The 27436-nt window shown below is 49.3% G+C and overlaps 1 protein-coding gene across 1 annotated transcript in view; it reads left to right on the top strand.

Moving 5' to 3' along the window:
- The first annotated feature begins 983 nt into the window (after positions 1 to 983).
- DRGX (dorsal root ganglia homeobox) overlaps positions 984 to 27436 on the top strand; it is a 33649-nt gene continuing 7196 nt past the window's right edge. The window contains exons 1-5 of the mRNA XM_005900614.2: positions 984 to 1017; positions 5090 to 5187; positions 6031 to 6132; positions 9520 to 9698; positions 9787 to 9899. Coding sequence (XP_005900676.1) covers positions 984 to 1017; positions 5090 to 5187; positions 6031 to 6132; positions 9520 to 9698; positions 9787 to 9899 — 526 coding nt within the window. The remainder of the gene's footprint in view (positions 1018 to 5089; positions 5188 to 6030; positions 6133 to 9519; positions 9699 to 9786; positions 9900 to 27436) is intronic.

Genomic DNA, 27436 nt, shown 5'->3' with positions numbered 1-27436 from the left:
AAACCCATCCGGTGGCGACAATTAGCAGCTCTTTGTCAATTCGCAGCCCGGGAGTCACCAGGCCTCTGACAAGGGGAGCCTAAAGTCAAGCTCCTGCGGAGAAAAAGGTTTGAGGCAGAGGGAACTCGGGGTGGGGGTGGGGTGGAGTGGTCAGAGAATAATGCCTTTTGGGGGTGGTGGTAGTGGTGATTGTTTCAACCCTCTAAAGAAAAAGAGGAAAGACATTCCTGATGTTTGCTAAGAAATGACGGGTTTTTTTTTTTTTTTACACCACGTGGGCCATTTGTAAGGCCCAGTAGACCTATCCAAGTTACTCGCTGTAGACAGCGCTGGAAATAATCAGATTAAGGCCAATTATGCGTGAGATTATAAAGGCGAGTGCTGAGCTGCGGCGCGCGCTGTAGACAGACAGCAAGACATCTGGCCACTTCCCGAGTCACTTTTCTGGTCCTGCGGGCGCCAGCCGCGCGCAGCCCCGCCCGCTGCCAGTCGAGCCGGCGAACGGACCAGAGGCGGTCGCGCTCCGGCCTTCCTCTCCCGCCGCCCGCCGAGGTACGCGCGGCTCCCCACCCACACACCGAGCCCGGTGCGCCCTGGCGCGCTCGCCGACTCGGCGGAGGTGGCTTGGGAGCAGGGATTGCGGTGGGGACCCCTGAGAGCCGGGAACCAGACTGCGTAGGCTTGGTGTTGGGGCCGAGGCTGGGGGACGTCTGTCCGGGTGGTGGACTCGAACGGAAGGGCTGCCCACAGGGTCTCCGGCTTGCGACGGCACTCCACCTCCCCTCCAGTGCCCACAGTGGGCTGAAGGCGCTGGGAGGGGGTTTTCCAGGAAGGGAGCGCCCAGTGCGCTCCCGGGCCGGGTGGAGGCTAAGGCAGAGGGAGACTTCGACTCTATCGCTGTTTGCTCTGCAGCCGGGCCAGATCGACGCGTACGCGTGCCTTGGCGGTTCTGCGGTCACCCTCCCGAGTCCTGGCCGTCGGCGATGTTTTATTTCCACTGTCCACCACAGCTAGAGGGTGAGTAAGCGCCGAGCCGAAGCTGCTCCAAAAAGCCGGTGCCCGCCAGAAAGGGCCCAAGCGGCAGCTGGGGCTGGTTAGGTTAGGTCCCCGCTTGGAGAGGGGCACAGCCACCCGCAGTTGGGTACAGGCCCCCTAGACCCCTCCCCACATCCCGCTCCAGCCTTCCGCCCCCGTGGCCACCTGCCTCCTACCTCCCCCATCCCTGCCTGGGCTGGTCAGCCCCAGGCAATGTGCCCTGCCAGGACGGGCGGATCCTCCTAGCACAGATGCTGGTGTCACGCCTCTAATCGAGACTCCCCTGCCCAGGGGGCTGCATCAATCTTTCACGGTGGACTAGGCGGCCTGCATGGCCCAACCACCCTCTGCCAGGCTGCTCTCATTCCCTGCCCAAGGCAGTCTTGCTCAGGGTCCTCAAGGTCTGCTCCAGGACAACGTGGCCCTCAGGAGTCTGGTGGCCTTGCCCACCAAGTGCCCTGGCATGGCTCCTCCTCTGTGACTCACTGGTTTTCTGACCCCCAATGCTAACCAGTTCCCACTCCCATGGGCATCCCATGGCCAGGGTTTGGGTCTTTGAGGGTCTCCAGTTCTTAGAATCAATTTCCCTTCAGGAACCTTGGCATGGCCCCTGCCGTAGGTTGTTAGGTGGGGATAAGTTGGTGAGAAGGGGAGAGCTTGGATGGCTAGTCTTGAGGACTCCTCAGGGGTGGGCCCTCCACAAACTGAGGAGATTACTAATGCCTCAGGCAAATGCAAAGCCACACACTCTGGCCCTTTAACAGCACCTTCCTCAGACCAGTAGTCTCATGACGTATAACTGGGAGCAATACCAAGACTTGGTGGCAACCTACTCCTCTGATTTATTTGGGGGTGGGGGAGGTGAGTGAGTTTTGGAGGTAAAGAAATCAAAGGCATGGGGCAGGGCGAAAGGTAGTGAGATGGTGGAGGACCTGAAATATCAGAGCATGCTCCTTCACCTTGCGCTGGTTACCTGCAGCAGTAGCCGGCTTGAGCTGGGCCATACGCAAGGGATTTCAGAAAGTTTGTTTTGTTTTTTCCATAGAAGCTTTTAAGAGTTCAGTAAGATTTTCTAAAGCAGGCTAAGGAAGACCAGTGTTGAAGCCCTGCCAGCTTGATCAGCATTCCTAAGAAGGGAAGGACAGACACGTGACTGCATTTTACCTCCTTTTACTCCCAAGGACCCATGCTGATGGGCTTTATAAAGGTCTGAGAGATTCATCCCCTGACCTAGGACTGCAGGGAGAGCCTCTGCTTTTGCAGTAGACACACCTTTTCTGCATATCTGAATCTCGGGTTTGGACTGATTGGTATTCGGCAGCTCACCTCTCCAGTTAAAGTGGGATGGTTGAGGTTTGGGCATTTAGCGCATGGTGGGCTGCCAGGGTGACTGAAGGGGAAAGTCCAGCCGGCAGAGTGGGTTGCAGAAGTCACTTGGGGAGAGCCTTGGCCAGCCTGTCGTGGCCCCAGAGCACTGAGCTGCTGCTACCCTCGGCTCAGCTCATCTTTTTTTCCTGCATCTGGGCACATCCACCTCAACGGTGATTCTGATTTCCGTGACCAGAAGAAAAGGAAATGGGATTTTAAGAACTTTTTTATTCCTTGGCAGATGTGTTTCAAAGCCAGCTTTACAGAAAGGGGTGTTTTAGTTTAGTCTTGCTGGGGAGGAGGTGACTGCTGCAGATGGAAAGGCTGAGGACAGATCTTTGGAATCTGACATCTCATTATTGCCTATTGGCTTTTTAATTTTTATTAATCTAGAAAGTCATACAGGTGAGAGCAAACATGGCTCATAGTCTCACTTCTCAGTTAATTTTGCTGAAGTTAAATTAAAAAGGACTACATCTACCTGCTCAGAAAATTCGAATAGAACAGAAACTTGTACACTGAAAAGTGAGATCCTCCTTCTCTATCTCTGTTTCTAAAGATACTCCCTATTGTTGGTTTCTTGTGATTCATTCAAGAAAAATATGTTTTTACCTGCATTTACCCCCATGTATGTATTTTTGCCTGTATACGTTATGCCTTCTTTGTACTGAGATCATACTGCCACATCACTCAGTGCTTGGTTTTTCCTCTTCTTAATACAGGTTTTGGTGATTTTTCTGTGTTAACGTATGCAGATCTACTGGCTTATTTTAAACGGCTGTGTAGTATTCCATTATATGTTGCACAGAAAATGTCTACGGTTGGGCACTTTGGTTGTTTCCATTTTTTTCTGTTATCATGTTACCAGGAACAATATTCTCTCTCTATTTTGGCACACTTTTTAAGTATATTTATAGACTAAATACCTGTATATACACTTAAAATTTTGGGCAGATATTGTCAAATTATCCTCTAATAAGTCTTTACCTATTTGTGCTCCTACGAATGGTGAAGAGCGTGTAAAATGCATTAGGCTTTTATCTGTACTGGTTATAATTGTGCATCTTATTTTTTTTTTTTGCAAAAATATTTTGTTTAATTATTTAAAGGTCTAAATTTTCATAATATTATCAACCATTCTATTTATTTTTAAGTAAAAAACATGTTCTCATATTTTTTTCTTTTCTATTAGGTTGTCAATCTTTGTTCTTATTAATTTGATCAATTGTCACCCTTTTTTAGGATCCAGTATGGCATAAAGGGTTTCATTTAAAGATATTATATGTACACTTTGTGATACAATTTGGGACAAGCAAGCAGAAATTTGTGAGGCTGATTGTGATTGGAGAGTCTTAAAGGTTACCCTTCATCCTCACCAGTCAGGTGCTTTGTTTTAAAAGGAGACAATTTGGTTTCCCACAAAATAATGGGAATAAGACTGTTTAGAGTCTGTCTCTTTGAAGTTTCCAATGAGCTAGAGAAAAATATTTTGAGGATTTCAAGGAAGAAAGCAATTTGGATGAGACAATGGAGGGAGAAGTCTTCACCAGAGAGTGGAGGTCTCGTGGCATAGGATGAGGGGAGTAGCGTAATGAGTAGGAGGGACTCCTTTTAGTACATAGAATTTTTAAAAGCCCGAAGGACCCTGCTACTTTGGGCCTGGGGTCCTTCAGAGGGATAATGCCTGGGCGGTGTGACTTGTCAGCTCCTAATGCCGAGCATGCAGTGGTTCTGAGACCGGAGCCCATGGCAGGTACAGCATTCATTGGCTAATGGGAACTTGCTCATTTGTTTTATTAAGAAGTCTTTGTGGACTGTCAAGTAAATGATGCACATTTGGAAAATGATCTGAATGCACGTTTGGGGCCAAACTCTGTTCCGGCTTAATACGAGCTTTGGAGGCTGCCAGAGAGAACTGTGGAAAGAATGCCTTTCTTTTCAGAGAATCAGGAGCAGTGGGTCTTTTATGAGCCTGGCCAGAGGCTGGGATGCCCTTTGAGAATGGTTCTGTTGAAGTCTGATTGGAATTCAGGACAGTCACTATTAGAGCAGATTTCTTATTAATTGACATCTATATAACAGATCCACTATGGCGCCGATGAGCTGTGACCAATGGTATTAATATTCATTTATAAACTTCTTTCTTGCTCATGCCTTGAAGTTCTAGGAGAGGAGCGCTGGGGAAATCTCTTGGAGATTTCTTTCTTCTCCCTTTCCCAGCCTTTAATCCTTATTGTTTATAGAAACAAGGAAAAGTAAAGTAACAGGTGAGCAAAAGGGAAACTTCAAGGTTTCTATTAAAGGATCAGAAGTAGAAGGGATGAGCTGAAGGTGCAGAGATGCAGCTGGAGCCAGAAAGCTGATGAAGGCTCCATCTCAAGTCAGTGACCCTTCCTGACTCAGAGGGTCCCGAATTTCACAAGTGGGCTTGGCTGTCTAGGGGAGCAAGGTTGCCATCACCCTATGAAATAGGCGTAGTTGAGCTTAAAGTCAGAGATTACTGGGACAGAAAGAGACAGTGCATGCGAGAGTGGAAAAGAGGAGCAGAGAAAAACACTTGTAGCCAGACGAGGTTCCGTCTGGAGGGGACAGGCCACGGTCTCCCAGTGAGGGTGCGTAGCAGGGGCTCTGCGTGAGGACCGTGGGGTGGAGCTGTGTTCAGACTGACCCAGTTCGCTCACCGCAGGCACTGCACCCTTTGGCAACCATTCCACGGGAGATTTCGACGATGGATTTCTGCGGAGAAAACAGCGCCGTAACCGGACCACGTTCACTCTTCAGCAGGTGATGATGTCCCCCTTCTGAGAGCCAGCCACTTCCTGCCTCCAAAACACTCAGAGTTTGAGCAGCTCTTCTTTGTCTTTTAAAATAAGGCCGCCGACTTAATTATGTTAAACCGGATCTTTCTGTTTTCCTGAACAATTTGTGTGTCGAGGAATCTGTTTGGAGAGAGGGCAGAGGACCTTGTTGTCATCCTAGATAGTAAATGAAGAGGCAGTGATGCTGGTGCCCATTTGTGTCAGGCTGATAATCTCGGGGACATGTTCACATCAGCCATGTAGCAATATCATTTCAACCTCGAAATAACCTGAGGGAGGCAGGTCAGGTATTCTCACCCCCAGCAGATAGACGAGAAAGCCCAAGAGGTTGAGGGAATTGTAGACGGTATCATTGTCCATCGGTGGAAGGGCTACAACTGGAGCCTTGACATAGTGTTTCCAGGGCCCTTAAACCTGTCCTTCTCCCAGAGCACCCTGGAGCAGAAAGCCTGGGCGGCTTCCGTGGAGCTGACGCAGTGAGGGCTTGTGCAAGTTGCTTCTGCTGTTCCAAGCCCAATAGTGAAAGCCCCGCAGGCTGCACTTTAAATGTAGAGGCATATACATTTTAGCTGCTCTCTCCTACCTCTTGGCGTAGCCCTGAGGTTGTTAGTGAGTCTTCGCTCCTAAGTCATCGCAGTTGAAATTTGAATTCTGTGGGATCTTTTCAAAGAGCTCTTTTCTTCCTCTTCCTCCCCTATTTGATCTGTGAAATGACTTCCTCACCACTCATAGAAAATTTGAAATATGCCTCTGTTTCCTCTCACCTAGCCGCAACCTCTCACCAGTAAATATTTTTTCCTTTTACCAGCTAGAAGCTCTGGAGGCAGTTTTTGCCCAAACACACTACCCTGATGTCTTTACCAGAGAAGAGCTAGCCATGAAAATCAACCTCACAGAAGCCAGAGTGCAGGTAAACCTTCGTTTTAATTATTTAACTCTCTAATATTAAAACTGGCAAACTTTTTTTTTTTTTTTTGACATCATGACTGCAGAGTGCACATTTGGCCAAAGAAAGCAAATGAAGACTATCTGTCATTTTCATGATGCACTTTAATAACATCAACATAATGTGGAATATTAGATTAGGTTGATTAATCGGTCATTCATAATTAACTAGTGATAATGTTCTACACTAATTTGTCCGCGTCTCTAAGGTACTAAATTACATCAATGCACATCCATTTCCTTGCTTTGGAAAAAAAAAAAAAAGAGCTGAGATGCTATTCTCAAAGCAGTTCTGACCGCTCTGGGGTAAGGCCGGTCAATTGCAGAGAACTCTGTTTTCATATGGGAACAGGGTAGGATCTGCTTTCCAGAAATTGCATCATGTCCAACTTTTCTCCAGTGTGTGGACTCTTTCAGTGAAGTGGATGTGAAGAACATGGGCAATTTAAAAATCTTTAAACGGCAGCATCGAAGGGCTGCCTCTGAGCCTAGTGTGGCCCGCGGTGACCGTCTCTAAGCAGGATTTCTTTTTAGAAGCTCCATGGTGATTACATTTAAGTGCACAAGCCCGTCGAGCCCAGCAGATGTGCCCGAATGCAGGAGGAATAGATTCGCAGCGCCGCCTCTCCGGGAGAGCTATTCTTTGAGCACAATTATATATTCATTTTATTTATGGGATTTCCTCCATGCTGTTTCTGTTCTTTTTTATGTAGGGGCTTGGGGTTAAGACTATGCAAAGATCTAATTGTAGGAAATATAATAGTTTGCTTTCGGTTCCCCTGGGTCATGTTAGTATCTCTTAAAAACCAATGGCTGAAGAGAGATAATGGAATTCTGAGCAGTAAATTGGGGGTTGTAAACAAATTATTTCCCCTATAATCAGATTATGTGATCCTGATTATTAAATCTGAACATGAATCATTGGTCATATGCGGGCAAATTAAACTGATTATTATTTGGAAATGAAAATCTCCTTTGGCCAGGATGCTGTTTATCCTTTCTTTTTTTAATGCCAGCTTGCCAATAGCTGCCTAAAGACTGAACTGCAAATTGAGATAAATGACACAATTATTGAGCATTCAGAAGTGCAGGATCATAACTTCTCCCTGAAAGGTGCAAGGGTGAGATAGGGGCGGTGACAGTTAAAGCTGGGGATTGTTGTTCGGGCTATTGTTGGCTGTTATGCAAACAGACGATGGTTGTGAAGCATTTGTTTAGTGAGCCTCCATGTGGGGACATGGCTTTGCTGGCGGGAAGGGAAATGTGTTTACATTTATACCCCTTGCTCATTCAAATATGATTAATGTTCTATAAAGCAGGGTCTTAATCGAAGCTGATGTTGTCAAACAATAACTAAATAGGGAAATAAACGACTCCATCATGCTCTTTCCTCAGAAGCAGGCGAACTGTCAGTGCAAAGTCATTAAAATATGATAATGAAAAATAGCTCAATTAAATGTTGTTATAGCTGTGACCTTCATTCAATTAAGACGCCAGAAAGTGTCTGCATTTTGCTTTGCATTTAACTGCCCTAAATTTAGAATATAGATAAAATCATTATTCAATGGTTGCTGATATGTGCAATTAAAAACCAACTAGATTAAAAAAGAAAGAAACGCAGTTAAAGGAGAATGAAAATTTGGAGGTGGGGTGAGCCTCAACTCCCAGGCTCTCTCCTGGGCCAGTCTGTCGACAGGAGGAGAGGATGCCCAGGGGAATAGGAGGAGGTCTACCAAGCTTTTTTTTTTTTTTTTAAACCAGGACTAATCTCCCAGGAAAGAGGGGAAAGAGGTTTAGCTGCATAGAGTTAAGAACAGCAGGATTTCCCTGACCTCTGGGGACACCTTGGGCCCGGTCTGCCTGGCTGCCCTGAGGCTTTCCTACAAACACAGTCTTAGTTCCCAGGGCTTGAAGAACTCCACACCCGCCTCTGAGAAGGCGCTCAGAGGAGGTGAATCGTGAGCTGCCTCCTAACCTGAAGATGGTGCAGACAGTAACACCAGCCCATGTGCACTGCGTGATTAATTGCTCTGTGCCAGGCGCCGCGCTCCGTGTTCTTTTCTCAACAATGCTTGTGGCGGGTGGCGGGGGGGGGCACTATTATTACTCCCAAACAGTTTGGATCACGGTCCCCAGCTAAGCCACTGGGCTTCAAATTGTGGATCTGCCACATGGCACTTGAATCATCTTGGACAGGTTAAATACTTTGTGTTTAGTTTTCTTATCTGTAAAATGGGGGTAGAAGAGCTTCCTGCCTGAAAAGATCGCAGTGGATTCTGAATCAGATTCACTGGGATCCAGGATTCTGAGCCGGACCCAGCTCCAGAGTCAGTGTTTCTATTCGGTGCACAAGTGATGTACTTGTCGTGATGTGATGATATGTCAGGATTAAATCACATGCACGAGTCCAGACACACTCAGGCCACACCTGCTGGAAGAGAGAATGAGTATTTTGCAGGAGGAAACCGCAGGGCAGTGTTTTACAAACTGCTTTGATGATGAATCCCCCCTACTCCCCGTAGGAAACACATTCCACATCAAATAAATGAACTTGCATGCACTGAGAATTTCCACAAGAGGGTAATTCACCCTTACTCTGGGCGGTGCATTTGGATACTTGCTGTGATGTGATCCTCATTTAAGAATGCCTTCCCTGGTGGTCCAGTGGTTAAGACTTTGCCTTCCAATGCAAGGGGATGTGGATTCAATCCCTGGTCAGGAAGCTAAGATCCCACATGCCTCATGGCCAAAAAACCAAAACATAAAACAGAAGCAATATTATAACAAATCCGATGCTGCTGCTAAGTCGCTTCAGTCGTGTCCGACTCTGTGCAACCCCGTAGACAGCCTCCTACCAGGCTCCTCTGTCCCTGGGATTCTCCAGGCAAGAACACTGGAGTGGGTTGCCATTTCCTTCTCCAATGCATGAAAGTGAAAAGTGAAAGTGAAGTCGCTCAGTCGTGTCCGACTCTTTACGACCTCATGGACTGCAGCCTACCAGGCTCCTCGGTCCATGGGATTTTCCAGGCAAGAGTACTGGAGTGGAGTGCCATTGCCTTCTCCAAACAAATTCAACAGAGACTTTAAAAATGGTCCACATTAAAAATAAAATCTTAAAAATGCCTATCACATTTTCTACACTGATTTTCCGACCCACCTGTGGGTCTGAAGCTGCAATTCAGGGAGCATCGCTTTGCTAAATCTCTGGAGAGAGGAGGCTGTGCTCCCACACACCTGCTGTTGGGTGTCTACGGGCCCAGGCATGGGGACCAGGCCTTTGGGTTTAGGTTCTGCTTCCTTCTGTCTGATTTTCTGCCTTCTCCGGGTGTGTGTGTCTCCTTCATGGACTCAGGTTTGGTTCCAGAACCGAAGAGCCAAATGGAGGAAAACGGAGAGAGGGGCCTCTGACCAGGAGCCAGGAGCCAAGGAACCCATGGCAGAGGTGACGCCTCCACCCGTGAGAAACCTCAACTCCCCGCCCCCGGGGGACCAGGCCCGGAGCAAGAAGGAGGCCCTGGAGGCCCAGCAGAGGTGAGGCTGGCTGACCCCGGGCCTGGGGGCGGGGGCTGGCGGGAACGCCGGGTGGAGAACTCACCCTGTGGTTTTCTTTCTCTGCCAGCCTGGGACGCACTGTGGGTCCCACAGGGCCTTTCTTCCCCTCTTGCTTGCCGGGAACCCTCCTGAATACAGCCACCTACGCCCAGGCCCTGTCACACGTCGCCTCCCTGAAAGGTGAGTCTGGACTCGGCTGGCCTGCGCCTCCTCCCCGGGGATCGTGGAGCTTGTTCTTGGTCTGGCCCATCCTTGCGCCTGGGGCGGGTGCAGCTCTGTTTCTCCTTCTCTCAGGCTCCGCCAGGGCTGCAAACAGCATCCCCTTGCACACGTGCTATCTTGCCTGATTTCTATATGTCCTGAGAATACAGGTGAATGTCATTAAGTTTCAGTGCGCTGGCCAAAGGACTGGCTGAGAGGTGGCTATTTCAGGAGGGGCCACTGCATTGGTACTGATTTTATGTTTTTTTAATTGAAAAAAAATTTTTTTTTTTTTTTTAAATCGCGTGGCTTCCTGACCGACTTGTTCCTCGGCGAGAGCGAACAGCGGTGAGTCAGGAGCAGGAGCGGGCGGCACACAAGTCCGCTGCAGCCGCGACCGCGTCTTCCTCAAAGAGCGAAAAAAAATTTTTTTAATTGGAGGAAAATTGCTTTACACCGTTGTGTTGGGTTTTGCCATACAACAACGCAAATCAGTCATAATTGTATATATACATACTTCCCCTCCCTCTTGAGCCTCGTGCCCTCCTCACACCCCACCCCTCTAGGCCATCACCAAGCGCCAGGCTGGGCTGTCAGTGATGCACACCAGCTTCCCGCCGCGTGTCTATTTGACACGTGGCAGTGTGTATGTGCCAATGCTACTGTCTCAATTCATCCCACCCTCTCCTTTCCCCACTTCAAGTTGATCAGTGTTAGGTGCTAGCCTGCAGCTCATGGGTGAGGCCTGCGATGGACAATTGTCCCACCTTGTGAGGACCCTCTCCATGCACGCAGCTCGCCCACCAGCCTTCCCCGGGGCCTCCTGATGTCAGAGATCGGCATGCGTGCTCAGTCATATCTGACTTCTTGCGACCCCATGGACTGTAAGCCCACCAGACTCCTCTGTCCTTGGGATTTTCCAGGCAAGAATACTGGAGTGGATTGCTATTTCCTACTCCAGGTCAGAGGTCTGAACTGTTAAAGCTGTGGTTTTCTTAGATTTGCTCTCTTTTCAAAGGCTGCTATGGTTTGAAGGGTGGAAACCATCTGGGGCATTTTTGTCAGGCCGACAGAGAGGGACTCTGGTGGGACTGTCCGTTGGGGGTTTCTCAGGCAACCCACTGGATGAATGGGTCCATCCAGTGTCTTTTAGTTCTTGGCCCAAAAGCCACTCTGTGAGGAAGCCAGGCAGCTGTGATGGCCGGGAGCAGGGCTGGGCCCCAGAGTGGGTGTGGGCAGCAAGTTGGTGTTGGGGTTTGTCTGTCACAGTGGGTCTCGGAGGTAGAGGTGCAGGTGTGGGCTCTGGCCTTTTAGTAGTGGGAGAGGCCCCCCGGGGTGTTTCCTGTGAGTTCTCTTTTAGGGTCTGGGGTTTCCTGGCCTCAGGGGGGTCTCCCTCCAGCAGGTTCTTCTCACACACACACACACACATGCATGCACACACACATACACGCACATCGTGGCAATCTGCATTGCAAATGTAGTTTCTGGAGTCTGAAGGAGGGCATGATGGAGCCTCCCTGGGGAATCTCCTAAAGGGTGAGAAGGGCAGAAGGGTGTTCTAGGCACAGGGAACAGGCATGCAGAGCAGCAGGGAGGAGATCCAGGCTTGTCTGGAGAATGGCCCGTATGTTGGGTGCTCATGGGATGGTGCCGAGAGATAAGGTGCAGGGCCAGAGCTTGCAGGCCCTGGATACCGCACTCCCACAGTGGGATTTTTCACTGTAGGAGGTGGGGGCCTGAGGCCTGCAGCCACTTCTGAGTGGTCCAGGCAGCTGGGCAAATCCTGGTGTGGGAGGATGAGGCTCAGCGCCATCCATCTCTGGACCTGTGCCCTCCTACTGCTTCCTTCAGCTCCAGGGGCCATGTAGAGGCCCTCTGCAGAGTGGCCTTGGGACACAGTCACAGACTAATAGACTGACAGGGCTCCGAGAGTGAAGGTGGGGGTCTCAATTACGAGGAGGTTCCGGAAAGAGATTACCAGTGGGATGTAGGCATCATTCAGGGAGCTTGTCCAGACAGAGGAGCAATCCTGTGTCTGTTGAATCATCTCTACTTTGGTGAGGGCCAGCTCAGCTCCTGGGAGTGACTGACTATTTTATCAACATTCTCTGCTTGCCTCACTCCAGCCTCATGAGTTGAAGATGAATCCTACATTTCTTTGCTGGGACAGCCTTTGAGGGATCTGTGGCAAGCTGAGGCCCTGGTGGAGGCCTGTGGTGGCTGAAGGAGGGGAGAAAGGCCCAGGTTGCTGGCAGGGAGCAGGAGAGAGTGCCTGACTGTCCCTGAGAGGCCGAAGGCAGTGGCGAGAGGGGGACGCAGGACAGCTCAGGAGGAAGCAGGGCGGGGGGAGGGGCAGGCGAATCTGTCATCCTCCTCTTCTTCCTCTGCTGTGGGTACTCCCCCCACCCCAGTACACCCTTGGGGCCTGCCCTGAACTTGCCTGGCTGGAAGCAGACTCTCCTTTGATGGAGGGGAACGCTTGGGTGTGCCGGCTCTGCAGAGGTGGTGGGAACCACAGTGCACACAATGCCAGGGCACATCCTGGCTTTGTGGTGGCACCTGCTCGGAACCTGGGCATCCTCACTGGAGGGCCTTCCTGGCTGCAGTCAGGGACACGAGGTGTGCTGGGGCAGGCGGCACACTCCACGTTCACAGAGCGAGGCAGGCAGTGAGCGAAGCGAGCACATGAGGCTTTGCCTTCGCTCCCCCAGATACTAATGAGCTCTTGATCTTTTGAAACACGCAAGCTGCTCAGTCTGTGTGTCTTTCTCCCACTTTTGAGCGAGGGGTGGGGAAAAGGCACGCTTCCCTACCATCAGCAGTTATGCAAGGATCACGCTAAGGGGCGCCTGGAGATTCAGCAGAACTGGGTGGGGCTGGGGTGGGCTGGGGAGCATTTGCCCATTCAAGTGTCAACTGCCATTCAAGACAGCCCCTGGTAGGCAGATGGATATACGGAACCAACGTTGCCAGAACTACTGAAACTTCAGGAGAAGCTGGAAATCCAGATATTTTTTAGAACAATTGCATGTTTTAAACATGGCTTCCAAGTCTTTGGGCCGAATGGGCACATCCTTGGCCAGGCCAGCCTGTGGCCTGCCTCCCTGTGGGGCACTTCTACTGCATCCCGCCCGCCTCTGCTTTCTGTGTTCTTCTCCCTGTAGTCATAGCTTCTCCTCAGTTCTGCCCTTCCCAGCAAAGTTCCCCTCTCGCTGCTCATCCTTACTCCTTACCCGCCATGGCCCTTACTATCTGATCTCTTTGAGCAGCTGGCTTGTTAGTCTCTGCAAGCTGAGTTGTGTTGGAAAGGCAGGGAAGTGAGTGATTATCAAAAACCTTTTCTGTGCTCTGCCTGGTGGTGGCTGTTGTTAAGCTGCCAAGTCACGTTCAACTCTTCGTAACCCCGTGGACCGCCCATGCCAGGCTCTCTCTGTCTCTCACTGTCTCCCAGAGTTTGCCCAAGTTCATATCAAATGAATTGGTGATGCCATCCAACCACCTCATTCTCTGTCACCCTTTTCTCCTGCTCTCAGTCTTTCCCACCATCAGGGTCTTTCCAATCAGTCAGCTATTCGCGTCAGGTGGCCAGAGTACTGGAGCTTCAGCTTCAGCATCAGTCTTTCCAAAGAGTATTCAGGATTGATTTCCTTTACGATTGACTGGTTTGATCTTACTGTCCAAGGGACTCTCAAGAGTCTTCTCCAGCACCACGGTTCGAAAGCATCGATTCTGCGCGCTCTGCCTCTTTCCTTCTTTCTTTCTTCTTTCTGGAGGAGGGAAGAGCAAACCATGCCAGTAATCTAGCTGTTTAAAACCGTCTCGTGGTTGGTCCCATTTAGTTCTCACATAGGCCAGTGGAGTCAGCGATGTATCAGGGAGGCTCTAGAGCAGCACAGTAGGTCCGTGGGGCTGGGATGGCTCTGAGGTAACAGCTGGCACTAGCTGGGGCTCTTTCGCATTCTAAAAGTGCCTGACCTGTGAGGTGGCACTGCCACACTGGGGTTTTTTGAGCTAGAAGTCTCCACCACGTCAGCTGATCAGCACAGCCTTGCTCCAGTCCAGGTGGGCTTGGCCATCCCTGGAGATGTGCTTGGTAGACTCACTTCTGCCTCAGGACCTGGGGTAACAAGTGTGTATCTGAAAGTGGGCTCTGGATGCCCCGGGGTTCAACCCTTGACTGTTTTGTGGAATGTTTGTTCAGTGGTTTGAGGCCTATGACCTGTAGACTCTTAAAGCCAATGTCTCTTTCTATCAGGATTCCTCGAGCTACAGAAGTTAAGTGCGTGGCCCAGTCTGGACCCAAGAGAGAAGCAATCCCAATTTTCTAGGCCTGGCTCAGGGCCAGGACCTCTGGGCTGTCCCCCAGCCTCCCTCTCCTGAGTTCACCCACACAGGTGGCTGGGCAGCTAGGTGCTGGCAAAGCTGGTGCCCTGAACTCTGCTTCTCAGGGGCTTCTGGCAAAAAGGGGGCACCCTCATGTTGGGAACTTGATGCATGTGGGCGCTAGAAGGTGTATACCTGGACTTCCACGCCCATCCCTCTTTTCGTAAACAAGAAATTGAGGTTCAAGGAAGGAAAACCACTTGCTCACATGTCGTTTATATCAGCAAGGTCTCCCCTTTCAGATCAGGGCTGATCGCCATGGGTCCTGATGCGCTCTTTCCTCCAGACACGATGTATTCATTCATTCCTTTGGGTGGGCACCTGCTTGTAGGGGCTTTGGACCACCCCCCCCCCCACCTCTTCTCCCTGGCAAATGAGAGCAGCTAGGAATCCACTGGGTATGAGCCCTGGTGGGGGAGAGTCTGGACTCACCCAGAGACCAGGACCACTGTCAGCTGAGCACCACAGCCCTTCCAGCCCACAGATCCTAACCCACTCCTCCAGGCCGGAGGCAACTTGCAAATGACCCCAGGAAAGGAATCAAAGGGAATCTCAGCTTCTGGACTCAGACCAGTGCTCGTGTCTCCTTCCCCAGACTTTGTGGTCCTGGTAGGATCGTATAGCCACGGACTAAAGCCAGCCCTGTGCCAACCCTGCTCTGGACGGTGCTCTTGGTGTCACTCCCAAGACTCCAGACCAGGGCCTGAGGATCCAAGCCAAGGATGCACCAGAGCTCGCCCTAAGTGTGAGGGGATGCGGGCTGCTTGTGCCCAGGCAGGATCAATTCCCTGGAGGCGCATGGAGCACCCCTGGCCAGTGCTTCTAGAGCTGACTGCCTGCAGAGCATTCTCTATAAAGTTGAGGGACTCTGAGTAGGGAGTCTTGGTCCTCTGGTTCTAGGTGCTCTTGTGACAGATGTGCAGTCTTTGCCTGGGGAACGTTGAGAGAGCCTCCAGGAGTGTTTGCGGGGAGCTTGGAGGTTGGCAAGGCGCAGCGTGCTGAGAGCCTCCAGGAGTGTTTGCGGGGAGCTTGGAGGTTGGCAAGGCGCAGCGTGCTGAGAGCCTCCAGGAGTGTTTGCGGGCAGCTTGGAGGTTGGCAAGGTGCAGCGCGCTGAGAGCCTCCAGGAGTGTTTGCGGGCAGCTTGGAGGTTGGCAAGGTGCAGCGCGCTGAGTTGCTTTAGCTGTTGGTCCTTCAAGTCCTTAGGTCCTTAAAGTAACTGTTGAACTCACTTTCCTGGAAACACTGGCTTTGAATGTGCTCTGAGAACAAAAGCATTCTTGGAATGTTGACTATCTCCTCCGGGAGCAGGTGGCACTGGAGGAGAAAGAGGCAAGCAAGAGTGGATGCAGAGAGCTAGTTACAGAGGGACTGTGCTAGGTGGGGGTGCCAGAGCACAGAGCTGTGGGGTGTCGCCAAGCTCTGCCTCCAACGTGAATGGGTGGACGGGCTGAGTGCTGGCAGCCCTTTCACTGTGGCTTAGCACATGCCGGTGTGTCTAGATTCTGCTTTTAATTTTTTTTATTAAGGGGGAATGTGGTCCAGAAAAGATGAAGGGGAACAGGTCTCCCAGCTGCTTAGCAAAGCTTTAGTACCCAGACTGAGAAGTCAGTAGGAGAAAACTCTGGATTATGGTTTTCTTAGGAAATTAGAGGCCCTCATTTTCATTGCACGGAGAGACGTGTTGAGGGTAGAGTCCTGGGGTTCAGAAGCAGCTGGAGAGCTGGGAAAACAAAGATGAAGCTGGAAAGGACCCCTGGCTTTGGAAAATATGCACAGCTCAGAACTGGCACAGTACACCCTGGGCTGGCTTGGTGGACTTGCCTCAGGCCAGGGGCTGAGGGCAGAGGCCTCCTGGAGTCCTGCCCCTGCCACATCCTGGGCTGGGCGGCTCTGCTGCCAGGCCCCAGGAGGCTGGGGGGCCGCTCTGGGGCTGGAGCACTGGGGACAGCCATTCAGCAGGTTCAGCGCTGGGGTGAGTGGAGGGGTTTTCACGGGGAGATGTAGCTAGATGGGTCAGCAAGGCTGCTGAAGCAATCAGGAGCCCAGGAAGCATGTGAGGTGGGGTTGGCTCCCTTGAAGGACACGAGATTATGAACCCTCTGGGTGGGCTGGTTAAACAGAGAGCCTACGTGTGTAGGTGTGGCAGACTAGCCTGTAGTCTCTGCTGGGCAGGCCCCTGGGTGGGCACTGGGCTGAGTCCAACAGAGGGGCCAGGAGGCTGTCCAGTGGTGACAGAGCCAGGTGGTTGAAAACCACACACTTGTGAAAGTTCCCTCCTTTAATTACCAAGCAGCCAACTAGCCCCGTAGCTTTAAGCAAGGGCTCTGGGTGGCCTTGAGGATTCTCACACTTCCATTCTTTAGCCATGCCAATCTTTTAATTTTTATTGAAGTTTACTTATGTATTTTAATTAATCGATTTATTTGTCTGGATTGGCTCTTAGTTTTGGCATGCAGGCTCTCTAGTTGTGGCTTGTGGGCTTTGTCACCCTGTGACATGTGAGATCTTAAGTTTCCCAACCAGGGATCGAACCTGTGTCCCCTGCACTGGAAGGCAGATTCTCACTACTGGCCCCCCAGGGAAGTCCCTGGCCATGTATATCTTGAGTAAAGTACTGGGAATCTCTACCTCTGCTTCCTCATCTGTAAATTTGGGGATTTGACATTATAGGACTGAATTTATAGGAATAAGTGGGGGGAGCATGAGTTAGAATACCTGAGGCTTCTAGACCAGTGGGAGGTGTGAGTTAACACTATCATTATTAACTGGATTCCTCCATTCTCATTTCCAAGTCACTGGGTCCCACTCATATTTCTAAGACCCAATAAAACGTCTTTTCTTCCAAGCTTCTCCTATTTCTGTGAACTTTATCACTTTCATGCAGACGTGCTAAGTCACTTCAGTCCTGTCCAACTCTTTGCGACCCTATGGACTGTAGCCTGCCAGGCTCCTCTGTCCATGGGATTCTCCAGGCAAGAATACTGGAGTGGGTTGCCATGCCCTCCTCCAGGGGATCTTCCTGACCCAGGGTTCAAACCCGCTTATCTCTTGTGTCTTCTGCTTTGGCAAGTGGGTTCTTTACACTCGTGCCACGTGGGGAGTCCTTGTTACTGCTGACATTCACCTATTTCCTGTAACCCCCATTGTCCTGATTTTTGGCGGTGATGGTGGCTCCTTCCCATCCCTGGTAAGATTTGCTGGTCAGGGCACTCATTCCCTCCCTGGGGTTTCACGCAGCCAGTGATGTGCTTTGTACTCCGGGGTGGTCAGAGAGGGCCCATCCTGACCAGGCAGGCAGTGAGGGTATTTCTGTATTGGATGTCCCATGGAAACCAGAAAAGAAAAAGGCAGGAGGACCCTACCCCATGAAGCCAGGGTTTGCGTAACAGTAATGAGTGTCCAGAGAAAAAGCCTTTGCAACACAAAGAGTTTTCCTGCACTGTCTTAATGGCCAGCCTCGTGTTCACAATTCATTAACGCAGAGGAGGTTATTAATGGCCGAGGGAAGTGCTTGGGTTTGTTCCGGGGAAGTGCTGGCCGCAGGACGGGCCACAGTCCGCGGAGGCCCTCTCCCTGGTGTACTTAGCCTGGCTGTATCTAGCCTGTGATTTGGAGAGCTGGGTGTGAGGTGGAAACTCCTTACAGCTGCCAGGGGACAGCTTTCATAATTTAGCCATGGAGTCGCTGTTACTGGCTAGGCGGGGCATCGCAGCTGACCGTCCTCAACAAGATGGGGACAGGGGGGAAGATGGGCCGCCTGCGTGGCAAGGCAGTCCTGTGGGGACGCTCTGTGTCGTCTGTGGAGCCCTGGAGTCAGGCCTCAGCTGAGAGAAGCGCAGCAGAGCTGAGGAAGGAGGTCTGACCTCCTCTTACGCTCCCCTCTCCACCCACTCCAGGTGAGGCCCTGGTCCCATGGGCGGCCCAGGTGTGGAGGAGCCCGGGGGCAGCCAGACCTGGTCCCAACTCTAGCCTAGCTCCATCCCTCTGGGTCCCTCCAGATGAGGGTATTCTGACATGCAGTGGGTGCTCAGTCGATTCTGCAGAGTAGCCTCCTGAGCCTGTATCACATGTGTGAGGATGAGGCGAGAGGCCAGGGGCAGGGCATCCAGTGCTGGGAAAGGGTCTGGCCATGTCCTTCCTGGGAACAAAGCCCCGTAGTTACCCCAGAATGTGCCCTCCCGACTTGGCCCTTGGGCTTCCAAGCCAAGGTAAAGCGTCCAGAATCTGAGACTGGGAGGGCTTTACTGGCCAATAAGTGTTTCCCCATCAGGCTTAAACTCACAGCTGGAGGCAGCCTCTTCCTCTTTCAAGCCCCTGGAAATGTTTTCCTCTTAATTCTCTTAATCACTTTTTCCTGTGTGTTGTGATTTTTAAAGAAAAATCACAATCTTAGTAAGCAATTAAAATTATTTTGTTATGAACTATGATAATCAGGAAAATTCAGAAAATATGCATGTAGAACTTGCTGAATACTTTTAAGCACTCATGTGCCAGCCTTCTTCTGGAGCTCTGCCTGTGCCCTAGAAGCCCCGTTCTTCCCATGTCACTTTCCTTCCCCCTAAAAGAAACTGTCATGCTGACTGCAATGGTAATGCGGTTTTGCCAGCCACCTGAGTAGGCGTTCTGAAACGCTATTGTCCAGTCTGAATTTTTTGAATGGTACATGTATATACATATAAATAGAATCGCATGGGATGTCTTTTTCCTGCCTGGTTCCTTTGACTCGGCATATGTGGGAGATTTATCTGTGTAATTAGGTTTAGTTGTCGATTTTTTGTGGTATTCTCTGTTCATGATCAGATCATCTGTAGATAACGACAATAATACGTCTCTCCCTTTCCAGTTCTTATACTGTCGTCCCTGGGTATCCACGGGGATTGGTTCCAGGGTGCCCTTCCCCACCTGCCATACTGAAACCTGCCCATCCTCAAGTCCCTTATAGAAAATGTGGTAATATAGTGAGTACAGTTGGTCCTTTATATCTGAGGGTTTCACATCTCTGTATTCAACCAATTGGCGGATAGATTTCAGTTGGTTGGTTGAACCTGAGGATGTAAGACCTGGGGATACGAGAGGGCAGACTGCACTTATTTCTCTCTCTTGTCCAGCTGTGCTGGCCAGAACCTCTAGCACGGTATTGAACAGAAGTGGTGAAAATAGGCATCCTTGCCTTGTTCTTTTTTTCAGTAACAGCTTTATCGAAATACAATTCACATACCATGCAATGCATCCATTAAAACGAACAACTCAGTGATTTTTTGGTATAGACAAGAGTTGTGAAACCATCACACAATCGACTTTAGAAAATTTTCATCACCCCAGACCTCTTAGCAGCCAGTCACCCCCAACCCTCCCTGGCCCATGTTACCACTAATATTTCTGTCTCTGCAGATTGTGGACATTCTGTCATTGCCACTGCGGATATTTCACTGAGTGGAATCATATCATACAACAGCTGGGCTTTGTGACTGATCCTGGCTTTATGCCCTCATTCTTGATCTCAGGGGAAAGCTCTCACAGCCTCACCAAGGTTTCACCATCGTGTTCGCTGTCTGCCTTTTTATTTTTAACATACGCTTTATCAAGCGAAGATATTTTCCTCTTGCACTAGTTTTCTAAGAGTTTTATTTTAATTATTACTTTAAAAAATCATGACTATGAAGGGATGTTGAATTTCATGGAATACTTTTTCCTGCTGCTGTTGAGAAAACCACAGGATTTTTCTTTCTCAAATATTAATACAGTAAATTGCATTGGTTGATTGTTTAATGTTAAACCAACTGTGCATTCCTGGAATTAACCCAAATTAGAGGTGACATATTATTCTTTTTATATATAGATGGACTGGCTGGTATTCTGTCTAGGGCTTTTTTGTCTACGATCCTGAAGAAATTGGCTCATAAATTTTTTCCCTGATAACCTCTATTCCGAGTTTCCACACTGTTTTACTTTACCCCCCAACTTAGTATAATAAAAGCGGCTGCAGGGAGCGGTTTTATTGTCTCTCCCAATTCCAAGGACGGGCTGGGCTCAGCTGGATGGTTCTGTTGCTGCTTTTGCCTAGAGTGTCTCATGAGGTTGCATTCAGATGGTGGCTGGGGCTGATACATACAGGATGGCAAGGCCTCTGTGCCTGGTGCCCTGGCAGGGATGCTGAGAGTGCCCTGCCTTTCTCTTTCTCTCTCTCTTTGGTGGGAGCTGGATGTTGGTTGGATTCTGAGATTATAAAAGCAGAAGATGCCAGGTCTTATTAAGACTTACGTTCAGAACAGGCACAGTGCTACTTTTGCTGAATTCTATTGATGGAAGCTGCTCACAGAGCCAGCTCAGATGCAAGTGAGGGAATTGCACACAGGTGTGAACACTGAAGCGTGGTTCATTGAAGGCCCTCTGTGGAGACTGACTGCGCAGGTATTGAGGATACTCTGGCCTTGTGACGTGAGTTGGGATTTAAACAAATATTTATTTATTTATTTGGCCTCACCAGGCTTTAGTTGCAGCATGTGGGAATTTAGTTGTGGCGCGTGGGATCTAGTTCTCTGACCAGGGATCAAACCTGTGCCCCCTGCATTGGGAGTGGGAAGTCCTAGCCAGTGGACCACCGGGGAAGCCCTGAGAGGCTTGTTTCTGAACTCACCTAACTTTCCAGTCCTGACTATAAGTGCTTTAAGGGCACGGTCCTTATCTGACTCACCTGTAGATCCTTCCAAGGCATTCACCTCTGCCCTTAACACAGAGGCTGGTGCAGAGTAGAAGGTAGTGAAGTCTGACTAGGCAGAGGATCCCACTTCCTGCAGAGTTGACTGCTCAATGGGAGAGGCTCCTGGCCTAAGGTCCACCGTGTGTGCAGCTTCAGAAAAGCAGCGCCGCCTTGCAGGAGCCCTGGCTTATTTCCAAAGGTGCAGGTGTGGGGGCAGCAGGGCGCCCGAGGGCTAGACGTGATCTGTCCTCGTGGGGGACGTGGTTGGGTCAGCCCCAGCTCCTCTGTGCCTAGCCAATGTCAGGAAGACGGGGGTGGAGGACGCCAGCACTTAACATTTGGAAGGAATCTCCTTGATGAGTATGTTACCCCCGCTTCTCCAGGATACAGTGGGAGAAACTGAGGCTCAGAGGTGGCTAGGACTGCCCAAGGTCGCATAGTGTGCCTGCCAGAGGCAAGACAGGCCAGGGACCCAAGTGCCCCAGTGTCCAGTTCCCCACACCCCATATTGATTCTGTTCCTTTTACAGGCCCCTGCTGTCATTCTCTGGCTTTAAAAACTGCAACTCACTTTCCAGAAGCCATTTCCTATGGGTGCTGATGGGTTTGCCCTTCCTGCTAATCAATGGGGCCCTGGAGTGCAGAGCTGAGCAGAGGTCCTGGCTTATGCCCAGAGCCAGCAGGGGGGCAGGTTGCCCATTCTGGGGGCTGCTGGAAGGAGGGAGGGTGGCACTCACTGGCATCAGACCACCTAGAGTGTTTGTCCCGCCGCTCCCCTGCTGAGCAGGGCTCTTGGCTCTGGGTGCTGTCATCATTTGCTTGCCCCCACAATGGCATCCAAGCAGAAACGGGACATCAATCCTGGCCCCAGACTGGGCCACAGCACAAGGAGTGGTTGGCTGAGCTGACTCCCATCAGGGAGCATTTGCTGGGTGAATAAACAAATGTTGGGACAGTGCGTGCACACGTGGGGTTGACGGGGAGGGATTTAGCGTCTACTCCCCCAGGGTAGGGGCTTTCCTTGTGGCTCAGTTGGTAAAGAATCTGCCTGCACTGCAGGAGACCTGGGTTCGATTCCTGGGTCAGGAAGATCCCCTGGAGAAGGAAATGGCTACCCACTCCAGTATTCTTACCTGGAGAACGCCATGGACAGAGGAGCCTGGCAGGCTACAGTCCATGGGGTCGCAAGAATCAGACATGACTTAGCAACTAAACCACCCCAGGGTAACCTGGCAAATGAACCTGGGGATTTTGGGCATTAATCAGGTTGGGTAGCTTTGTGGTGACCATAGTTTTTCTTTTCGTGGGGTTTTGAGGCAGATTAGGACCTGGGAGATGGCAACTTTGAGGAATCAAAATGTGCTTCCTAGATCCGGAAAGACAGACTTCCCCTTCCTCCCTCCCTCCCCCAAATGTAATCGAGTGTTTGCTTTGTATCCAGAGTGGACGTTTTAGCTCTAGAATCAGGGCTGTGGGGTGAGGACAGGTGAAGGCTCTTACCCTGCAAGTTTGGGAGGTGAGGTGGGTACAAAAATAAACACAACTCCTGTTAAAGAGGCAATAAGAACCGTAACACAGAGATGGGAGAAAGCGCTTTGGGAGTTCTGTGAAAGAAGTCACCTGAGTGAATTGGACCCTACTGTATATTTGATTATTGGTGAACACACTTAGCCATGGCACTGAAAAATCTCTGCTTAAATATTATAGGCGTCTGCCAACACTGTTACCCCACACTCTTTACAAACTGTAAGGATCTGGTATTAGGAATCACAGAACATGCCTGTTCTACTTTGCAATGAAGCAAAAAAGAAATGAACTATATGTATATGAAAAGTTTCATAAATCCACTTGCGCACTTACTTGCTCAATAGTCTTACTCTTAACATGAACATTTAGCAAAAAATTGGTGTGCAACAGCTCTACTTGTAACCGAAATTGTCGTTCTTGTGCCTTCATATGATGAAAATATGCTATTGGCAGACACGAGACAGAACTAACTTAATCTTTCCTGTCAGACTCTGTAGTAGATCAATTAAACTGCCGAGGAGATCAAATGCTTCAGACTGTATTTATTACATTAAGTATTTATGTTCAGGCCAAGCCTTTAAAGCATGATGTCATATAGCAATGTAGGCCGATTAAATCAATTCAGCAGAATTTGCTGTAACTTAATGGAAATCTAATTGTGTGTTTTAATTTAGTGTCCAGGAGGTAGTAAGTTCTCCAAACAAAACAATTTTCAGTCTGCATTTGGGGAGCAGGAGGCTCTTGCACAGGCTTGGGTGATGGCACCTACGGTAGGTGAGAGGGAAGAAGTCCTGGCCTTGTAGGGGCTTTGCTGGCTGGCAGGTTGGGTTGCATCCCATGCAAGGGATCACTGACTTCGATCCCCACCAAACAGGAAATGGATGAAATGTTCCTGGTGGGTCCTCCACAGCCAGGCCTCAGCTCCATGCTTGCCAGTCAATAGCTCCAGTGCAGACTGAGGCCATTAGCAGCCATGGAGTCTTGGCTGGGTGCTGAGGACACAGTTCTTACTCCTTAGAAACCTCAGTGGAACTCCCTTCTAAAGGAGAGCATCTCTCCCATCATCTGAATGAAAGGAGATGGGAAATCAGGAGTCACGAGAAAGACACTTGTTGTGAGAGTAATGCTCGGTCAGTTTAGAAAAAGCAGAAAATACAACAAAACACAAAGCACAAAAATATAAAGCTTATTCATAATCTTAGCACCCAGCATCAGCCACGATGAATGTTTGTTACTGGTACATTTGTTTTCTTCCCATTTACAAATATGTATCTCCAATAAATTTATGTATCTTAAAGCTTATTTAGAATTAAAAAATCAAATGTTTAAATTTATAAATATTTTCTATTTCTAAATTGTGTTATTTACTATACATGCCTGTGACCTTATACTGATATGGTACATGGCTGCACGTGTGCATATACACGTATGTACTATGTATATATGTATGTGTGTGTATATACAGATATGTGTGTGTATATATATACACACACACACAAAATGGGATAATTTTGACCTACTGTTTTTTTAACCTACTTTTTAAAATTTAATATTCTACTATTACTGTATTTTTGCACCAAATATCCTCTTACAATATAATTTTGTCATAGCTTTAGTGCATTCAATAAGGTGATTATAACTTATTCAGTCAATTCTCTAGAATTGGGTGGTTAGTTTCTTCATAATTTTTTGTTGCTATCTGCCACATGGGAATGACTTTGTTTGTACTAATTTAATTTTTATACCACTCATGATTTTAGGTTTTTGACAGATAAAAAGCAAAAGAAAACTAGAGCCCCAAGTATGGAAATCCAGACATTAAAAGATGAGACTTTTAAAGTTTGTTGGCTCACTCCTCAAGATTCTGTTGGCAGAATAAATTATTCTTAATAAATTATTCTTATTATTAATTATTTATTATTAATAAATTATTATTACCTGGAGAAGGAAATGGTAACCCACTATAAACTATTCTACTTTTTGCTCTGATGGGAATGGGCTCATCAGGGAAGCCCCCAGCTGTGAGAGCAGTGTCGGGATTGTGTGTAAGGCAGGGTGGAGGATGCTCGCAGCACAGCCACACATCTCGAGGAGGATCTGTGTGTCCTCCCGGGGATGCTCACAGCAAGTCTAGTTCCTCGCTGGTCACTGAACTGAACTGCTAACTAGAACAAGCTGTGTGCTGTAACTTACTCTTGCCCTTGATTTTGCATGTGGTCATGGAAATCCTAATTGTTGGAGGACTTAGTACTAGGTGCTTTATAGAGGTGGATATATTACCTCTTATAAATGAGGAAGCTGGAGCTTGGAAAGAGGTGTGACGTCCCATGGCCAGTTAACAGTGGAACCAGGAGTCAAACTTCAGAGCCCATTTCCTCCTCGTCTGCAGGCTGCCACTGGCTGTCAGACCCCAGGTGGCCTGTCACCGTTCTCATCTGATAGCATGTTGATAATTCTGACTCGGTTTTGGCACAGACATTTGCTAAAGTATCTGCTACCACCCTGACATTACAAGAGGAGGACAGTCTCTTTCGTGGCTGACTCCACGCCACCCCATCACTAGCAGACACAGGCCTGGTGTGGTTTGCAGAGCCCTTTCGATCATTGTCCCTTGCGGTGGCTCCTGTGGCCAGGGACCGACGGCTTCAGGCCATTCTGAAGCCTGACACTTTGCTTGCCTTGTACTAAATGGCTCCAGATTACCACGCATGTTGAATGTTTTGGCTGTTTTATAGATTTTTTGTCTTTTATCTCAGTACTGTCCATCAATGTTTCTGCTATTAACAGTCTCATTGCTTTCTAGCTTGTGGCAGCCTTGTAAGACAGAAAAGTGATGTTAGCCGTGCATTTGGAAGTCTTCACGTATGTGGTGAGGGCCTTGAGCCTGTTTTCTGAGGGCAAAATGCATGTTTTGGAGTCTGGGTTTTCACCTGGTGACCATGGGGTCATCTGCTGCCTTGAGCATTGCAAAGCGTGCGTTCATACTTTGCTATTTCTGTTGTCCACAGTGCTCCAGGCTGATGAAGGTGTTCGGGCAGGAGAACACTTGGAGAAATCTCATTGCTGTTGGTTCTGTGAAATCATGGAGAAATCAAGAGTTAGGTCTAAAAGGATCCTATTTGTAGAAATCATTTTTTCCCCTATGTTAAAAAATGGTTATGGAAATTAAGGGAGACGCTGGTGTTTGGACAATTTAAGTTCAATTGAAATCAGTTGAAATTCTGCAAGCATGTTTAAGTTGGAAGGAAGACGTAGCTTTATAATTCACATCCCATTCTAAAACCACTCATTTTTTGTTGAAGGGGATTTAAAAATGTGTCTGTTAGCCCATAGTGTGCATGAAGATTCTCTACAACATCCTGTCAAGGGGGCTTCAGTGTCCATGACCAGAAACCCATCACCCTCAGAGAGAGACCACCATCCACACTGATGGTAAAGAAAAGAAACCCCTCCTTCTCTCCCTCCATCTGCTGCTTCTACTCTGCCCTAAACCAGGGAGACGCAGTTTCCTCATGTCCACTGTGCCTAAAAGGCCCCGTTCTTTCACTTTTTACTCCTCCCTACAGCTTCCTCCCTCTGGCCTGACGGTCTGACTGTGACTTTACCCTCCATTTTTTCTGCAGGTTCTGCCTCTGTTAAGGCAACCCACAACCATACGGTGTCACAGCGAACTTACTGGGAAGCCATACTGACCACATGCTCTACTGCTGAGATACATCCCCCTCTGGACAGTTGGGTCTTTGGGCACAGATCGTAGACTTTACCCATTTCCCGGATAAATATCATTGAACTCTATTCGTTTCCGTGTTTGCCTTTGAGCTCGTCTGTTGGTTCAGATGGCCTCTCTCGGTCTTGTCTGTGTCTGCCTTCTGTATCGGCATGCCTTCTGTGTTCTCGTCCAGGGAGGGCAGGGCAGAGCAGAGAGGAGGTGAGTTGCAGTGGTTCATTTTTTTCAGCACTCCTCCGTGTGGCTTTCAGACATTTGTGTCTCCACCAAAGAACATCCCTTGTGGCTCAGCTGGTAAAGACTCAGCCTGCAATGCGGGAGACCTGGGTTTGATCCCTGGGTTGGGAAGATCCCCTGGAGAAGGGAAAGGCTACCCACTCTGGTATTCTGGCCTGGAGAATCCCATGGACTATATAGTCCATTGGGTCGCAAAGAGTCAGAGAAGACTGAGTGATTTTCACTTCACAAAGAGCATCGGCGGCCACCCCCCCTGCCCGCCTTTGATAGACAGTCAGCTGCTCTCCAGACTTGGGGTGTTGATGAGGAAAGAGGGAGATGTCTGTGACGGCTTCATGCCAAAGACTTTTGTTGGCCTGGGCACATCTCTCAGGGTCTGATGTCCTGCTTTGGGAGTCCCCACCTGACCGGTACTGTACAGTCAAGGGACAGAGAAAGGACTCGAGGGAGGTGTGCGTACCATGATGCTTCCTCGGCCAGAGGTGTGGGGGTTGGGTGGGTTGAGGGTGCTGCTCATGGACATGTGTGTGTGGGTGGCCTGAGACGCACTGGGGGTCCTCACCCACTGGAGGGCCAACAAGGAGTCCCAGTCTTGAGCGGTCTTCATCCTCTCGAGGACCTTGACCTCACTTTCCCTTGGCTCTTACAGTTTTGTTTTGAAGAATTTATTTTTAATTGTGGTGAAATACACATATGGTAAAATTTCTGTCTTAACCACGGCTAAGTGTGTAGTTCAGAAGTGTTAAATATGTCCTTATTATTGTACAACCATCGTCACCATCCATCTACAGAACCCTGTCATCTTTCCAAATTGAACTGTGCACCTGTTACACCCCACCCCTCGCTCGCATCCCCTCAGCCTCTGGCAGCCACCATTCTACTTCCTGTCTCTACGAATGTGACTCCACTGGGTACCTCATACAAGTGGAATCGAACAGAATTT

Source organism: Bos mutus, chromosome 28 (assembly GCF_027580195.1).
Source record: "Bos mutus isolate GX-2022 chromosome 28, NWIPB_WYAK_1.1, whole genome shotgun sequence".
In the NCBI taxonomy this organism is placed as follows: Eukaryota; Metazoa; Chordata; class Mammalia; order Artiodactyla; family Bovidae; genus Bos; species Bos mutus.
The sequence above is the reverse complement of the archived record's forward strand: the minus strand, read 5'-3'. Positions and strand labels throughout refer to the sequence as shown.